At 33.1% G+C, this 4,932-nt stretch overlaps 1 protein-coding gene across 1 annotated transcript; it reads right to left on the reverse strand.

Annotated features, from left to right (window-relative positions):
* Positions 1-2,573: 2,573 nt before the first annotated feature.
* Positions 2,574-4,460, reverse strand: LOC142238779 (uncharacterized). The gene is made up of 4 exons (XM_075310501.1): positions 4,207-4,460; positions 3,729-4,146; positions 3,541-3,661; positions 2,574-3,101 (listed from the first exon to the last, which is right to left on the reverse strand). The coding sequence occupies exons 1-3, from the start codon at positions 4,292-4,294 to the stop codon at positions 3,625-3,627; spliced, it is 543 nt and encodes a 180-aa protein (XP_075166616.1). The 5' UTR covers positions 4,295-4,460; the 3' UTR covers positions 2,574-3,101; positions 3,541-3,624.
* Between the last annotated feature and the right edge of the window lie 472 nt (positions 4,461-4,932).

Consider the following 4,932-nt stretch of genomic DNA (forward strand, 5'->3'; position numbering starts at 1 on the left):
TGTTATTGATGTAGGTCGGATGGTATTGCAAATGGGACATATTGGCCCACTTTTACGTATAGCCCCATATAAACGGACCCCCAGATATAGCTTGCGGAGCCTCTAAGAGAAGCATATTTCACCCGATCTGGCTGAAATTTGGTACATGGTGTTAGCATATAATCTCTAACAATCCATGATGGAGGGTACATAAGATTCGGCCTGGCCGAACTTATGGCCGTATATACTTGTTTGACTTAAAATTTAAACGGCTAATGTCCTTGGGTGGAACATAATAGCTCCGTTCGAGAACCCCATAATTTTTGATAATTATCACAAATTTTTACTGGAAGTCGTTCGTTTACATCAAAAAGCCAGCAAAAGAGAGTCAGAGAGAGAGAAAAAATGACAGTTCTAGCTTAAATATTTTGCAAGTTTTTGCTAGAGATTTTTTCTCCAGTAAAATCTTGCAAAACCTACCATTTGTAAGAATCAGCTGTTCATTTTGTAAACAAGTTATTTAAAGATACACTCTTTTTGCTGTGGTCAATGTAAGTTTTAACAAAACTTGTAAGTACCAGTTATAAAACCCCGGACAAATGGAAATTACTACAGAACATTCGATTGGGGATGGTACCCACTCCATAGAAATGCAAGGTAAATACATTAGCTTTTTGAGTTATTACAAAGATAATTATACAAAATAATTAAAGGACCTGCAACTGCTGTGTTAGCCACCGTAATGCTTTTAATGGAATCATCATCATCGGAGAGTGAGGATGAGGAGAATGAAATTATTATACACATGTTAAGAAGGGAAAGCAACATCTTCCATAAAGGCATGGCTATATTCCAAGAAAAAAATAGGAGAAATTCGATCAAATCATATATAGAAGAAACAGTTCCAAAATATAATAACGTCGAATTTCGTTCCCACTTTCGAGTTTCACGAGAAATTTATGAATCGCTGACAAATCTCTTTTCCAAATGGCCCCACTATGAAATGCTTCGTTCCGATAAACGAATTCCAGCAAATGTTCAAGTTTTATGTTTTTTATGGTTTGCTGGTCATGAATCTTGCAGTTTTCGAGATCTGTCTGATCGATTCAATATGTCCCTTTCAACAATAAGCGCTATAATAAATAGGGTGTCTTTGTTTTTTAGCAGTTTGAGTCCAGAAATTATACGATGGCCGTCAGATGAAAAGAAGGAGGAATCATCTAAATACTTTGCAGAGAAATGTATGATACCAAAAGCTATAGGTAGAACTTTGTACAGTTTTGTTTTTAAATTATTAATCCAATGTTTCCAATTACAGGTTGTATTGATGGTACCCATGTAGTCATTGACCCACCAAAATCTGGAAAAGATGAATATATTGATAGAAAAGGGAACGTAACAGTTTGCTTACAGGGAATATGTGATGAACGCAATAATTTCATAAATGTATTTGTCGGATATCCTGGATCATGCCACGATAGTTGGGTTCTGAAGAATTCACCAATATATAACAAGTTACCGTCATATTGTGGAGGTTGGACATGTCTACAAGTTTAGACTTTCCTTAATTCTTTATTTTCAGATTATTATTTACTAGGTGATTCAGCATATCCTTGCAATAAATACATCGTTACACCTTACAAGGACAACGGGCATCTTAGAAAGGCTCAAAAAGAGTTCAATATGAAACTGAGTACTGGTAGAATTAAAATTGAACACTCATTTGGAATACTAAAGCAACGATTCCGGCAGTTATACTACTGCAAATTGCGAGGAATGAGAAAACTTTGCCATTTTATAAGAGCCTGCTGTGTTCTTCATAACATTGCTAACGAAGATGGTATGCATTTTGAGCCAACTGCATTCCAGGAAGAGGAAGAAGATTTTATGGATGATTATCCAGATAACGACAACATTTCGCGTGGAGATGACGTGCGAAACGCAATATCAAAATCAATACAAGATGTACTTACTACAAAGAATTAATTTTAATTTATTTAACTTTTAATTATAGCTCTACATTTAAAAATATAGTAAGGTAATCATATCGACTAGAGAATACAGCAATCCCTCGATTTACGTTGTTTCGATTTACGTCGTTAAATTTTTTGTTTTATCTACCTTATATGAATATTGTTTTTAAGAACTCTGAATCCAAATCTGCATTTGTTTTTTTTTCTATCAGCTCGATTTTGCGAGATATACCGTTATGTTCAAAATTAAGACACTTCCGCTATATAAATTGGAATAACTTGAAAACAGTTCAACATATTAAATTAAAAAAAATCAGAAAATCCCTAGCAATATTCTCTTTTAGCCGTCTTTACATTGTTTTTCAATTTTTCAAGTAGTTTTGGAGATATCGTTCAAGGAAAGACGGCTAAAAGAGAACATTGTTAGGGATTTTCTGATTTTTTAATTTAATATGTTGAACTGTTTTCAAGTTATTCCAATTTATGTAGCGAAAGTGCCTTAATTTTGGCCATAACGGTATATCTCGAAAAATCGAGCTGATAGAAAAAAATAAATGCAGATTTGGATTCAGGGACCTCAAATTACTAAAAATTCACTATAAATTTCAATAAAACGAGGGATTACTGTATTTATTTCACATAGAGTAATACTATTTATTTTTATAGAAAGAAACATTGTTTGCACTGTTAATTATTTTTTGTGAATATTTCTATTACAAAGACGAAATAGAAAAAAATAAAAAAATTCATTTACACTGAAAATTATTTTAAAACTATTTCATTTCACTAAATAAAACATATTTTGTAATTTTCATGTTGTATTTTAAATTTTAGAAATATGGTGAAAATACCAAATGTTCATTTTGGTTAACTAAACTGTAAGTTAGAAATTGATAAATTAAATATCTTGGAAGTATTGATAAACAAATTATTTTTTCAATATGTTCACTAGGGTTTCAAGCAAATCCACTTTCTTCTTCTCCAGAGCTTCTTTTCGTTCGGCACGTTCTTCTCTTTGTTTCATACTTTGTTCTAATGTTTGTTGTAGAATTGCATCACTCTCTTCTCTTTTTTTTGCATGTTCTTCAGACATGTCTATGAATTGTTGAAGGGCTGTTTTCCGTTTTCTTGATGATGAACTACATGGATCTTCGAAAAATATAAAAAATATTATAACATGAAAAACCTGGTTAAGTGGACCCAAGACTCAAGTCCGTATTGCTACGGGCTTGCTGGCATTGTGATCTATAAATCTACATCTAAATTGAGAAACAAATTAGTCCTGGACGGTATCGTTTTACTACCAATAAATATTACAATAGAATGATGACGCATGCAAAGAATATGTATCGACATTGAAATTTGTTATAGGATCACATTACACTCAAAATCTACATTTCAGATTTGAAATCTACTTTTTATAAGGCAAATGACAGTTGAATCTAGTAAAAGTGGATTTTGAAATTGTAATGTGAATGAGGTATTAGAATAAATAATAACAAAACGTCATTAACCGAATTATTTTCGAAATAGGACGATTTTTTCCGTGTAAGGCGTACCCTTAAAATTCCAAACGAAATTTTTGTACCTGTTTCAGATAAATTTGGGCCTTCGATGAGTTTTAAATCCGCCGAAGACACTTCCGCTTCACTGTCGAGTACAAAATCTGGATTTATAGACTTTTTTCCTGCAAAAGATCGTCCAATTCGCTGCAAAACGAAAGGACATAATGGTATTAGATTCTTAACAAACATGTGCATGCATTTTTTAATTTACCTTTGATAAGGGCACGTCTGCCTATTCCGACCAGTCTTAGAGTTGTAAAGTTGTGTGCGTTTGTATTTCCGTTCCAAACTGAAATACTTGGTTTCCACTTGTTGAGAATTGAAATTGTATCCAAGTGAACACAATTCTTCTGAAATCTTTATCCACATTTGTTTTTTATTTTTTAGGCTGGCCGATTTTCCCACTTTTGGCCGTAATTCTTTCACTTTGGATATCAAAAATTTTACTGCTGGCTCAATCCACACGGACTTCCCGGCTCCTTCATCGTCGTTGGTGCAAGTGATGACTTCATTTTCAACGTGGAACTCTTGGTGGGGGTAAAGAAAGTCATCTTCACTCTGGGTGAAAACTACTTCCTCAAAACTATCACCAGCAATTTCGTCCACCACATTTTGCTGGTATTCCTCATCTGTAAAATGTCCGAAAGTTACATTTTCTTGAATTTATTTATTTCTTGTATCATACTTACCGAAAGAAATTCTTTTGTATGTTCCCGGTGAGCAAATTACGTCCAATTTTCTTTTATTCATTTTTCTTGGTTTACGTATTTGAAACATAAAATACAATCACCTGATCTGTTTTATTTGCAAGTTTTTACTGGATGGCGTTCGCGTACTTTTTGTGGCAAGAGAGCAAAAACAAAGCAAAGAGAGTAAAAACGGTTTTTACTCTCTTGCTGGTTTTTACTGGATATTTTTTACTGGAAAAGTACGCGAACAAACCTAATGTTAGTAAAAAATATGGAAAATATTTATCGAATTTTCATTCACTTTTTGCGATATATAATAAAGCTAATCACGTACAAACGTTTAAAATACAAATTATAACAGGTACAAAGAACGATTTCTTAAAAGAGCATTACAGACTATCAGTTATTCCGGACGACAGTGCTCGTGTCGAACATATCCCATATATTGTGCACATTATAAGTTAAGTCCGAAGGCATAATCGATACTGCTGCATGTTTATGGGATCGATAACACATTTATCGATTATTTAGTCATCGCCGACAAGTTGTATCAATCCGACACACTGTAAGATTCTATACAAACACCGACATTCCGTCCGGAATAACTTATAGTCTGTAAAGCACATAAATCAAAAATGTGTTTCTTTACTTTCAAAAAAAATGAATGACTATCATAGAAAAAAACTATTAAGTCAAACAAAACGACTGAAAAAAACAACAAATACT

Source organism: Haematobia irritans, chromosome 5, assembly GCF_050003625.1.
Source record: "Haematobia irritans isolate KBUSLIRL chromosome 5, ASM5000362v1, whole genome shotgun sequence".
Lineage (NCBI taxonomy): Eukaryota > Metazoa > Arthropoda > Insecta > Diptera > Muscidae > Haematobia > Haematobia irritans.

Excerpts from the sequence above, each read along its gene's own strand:
- LOC142238779 (XM_075310501.1), bottom strand. The coding sequence starts at position 4,294 with ATGTTTCAAATACGTAAACCAAGAAAAATGAATAAAAGAAAATTGGAC. Across the intron at positions 4,147-4,206 it reads ATACAAAAGAATTTCTTTCG|ATGAGGAATACCAGCAAAAT; the intron begins GTAAGTATGATA and ends GACATTTTACAG. Across the intron at positions 3,662-3,728 it reads CAGACGTGCCCTTATCAAAG|CGAATTGGACGATCTTTTGC; the intron begins GTAAATTAAAAA and ends TTCGTTTTGCAG.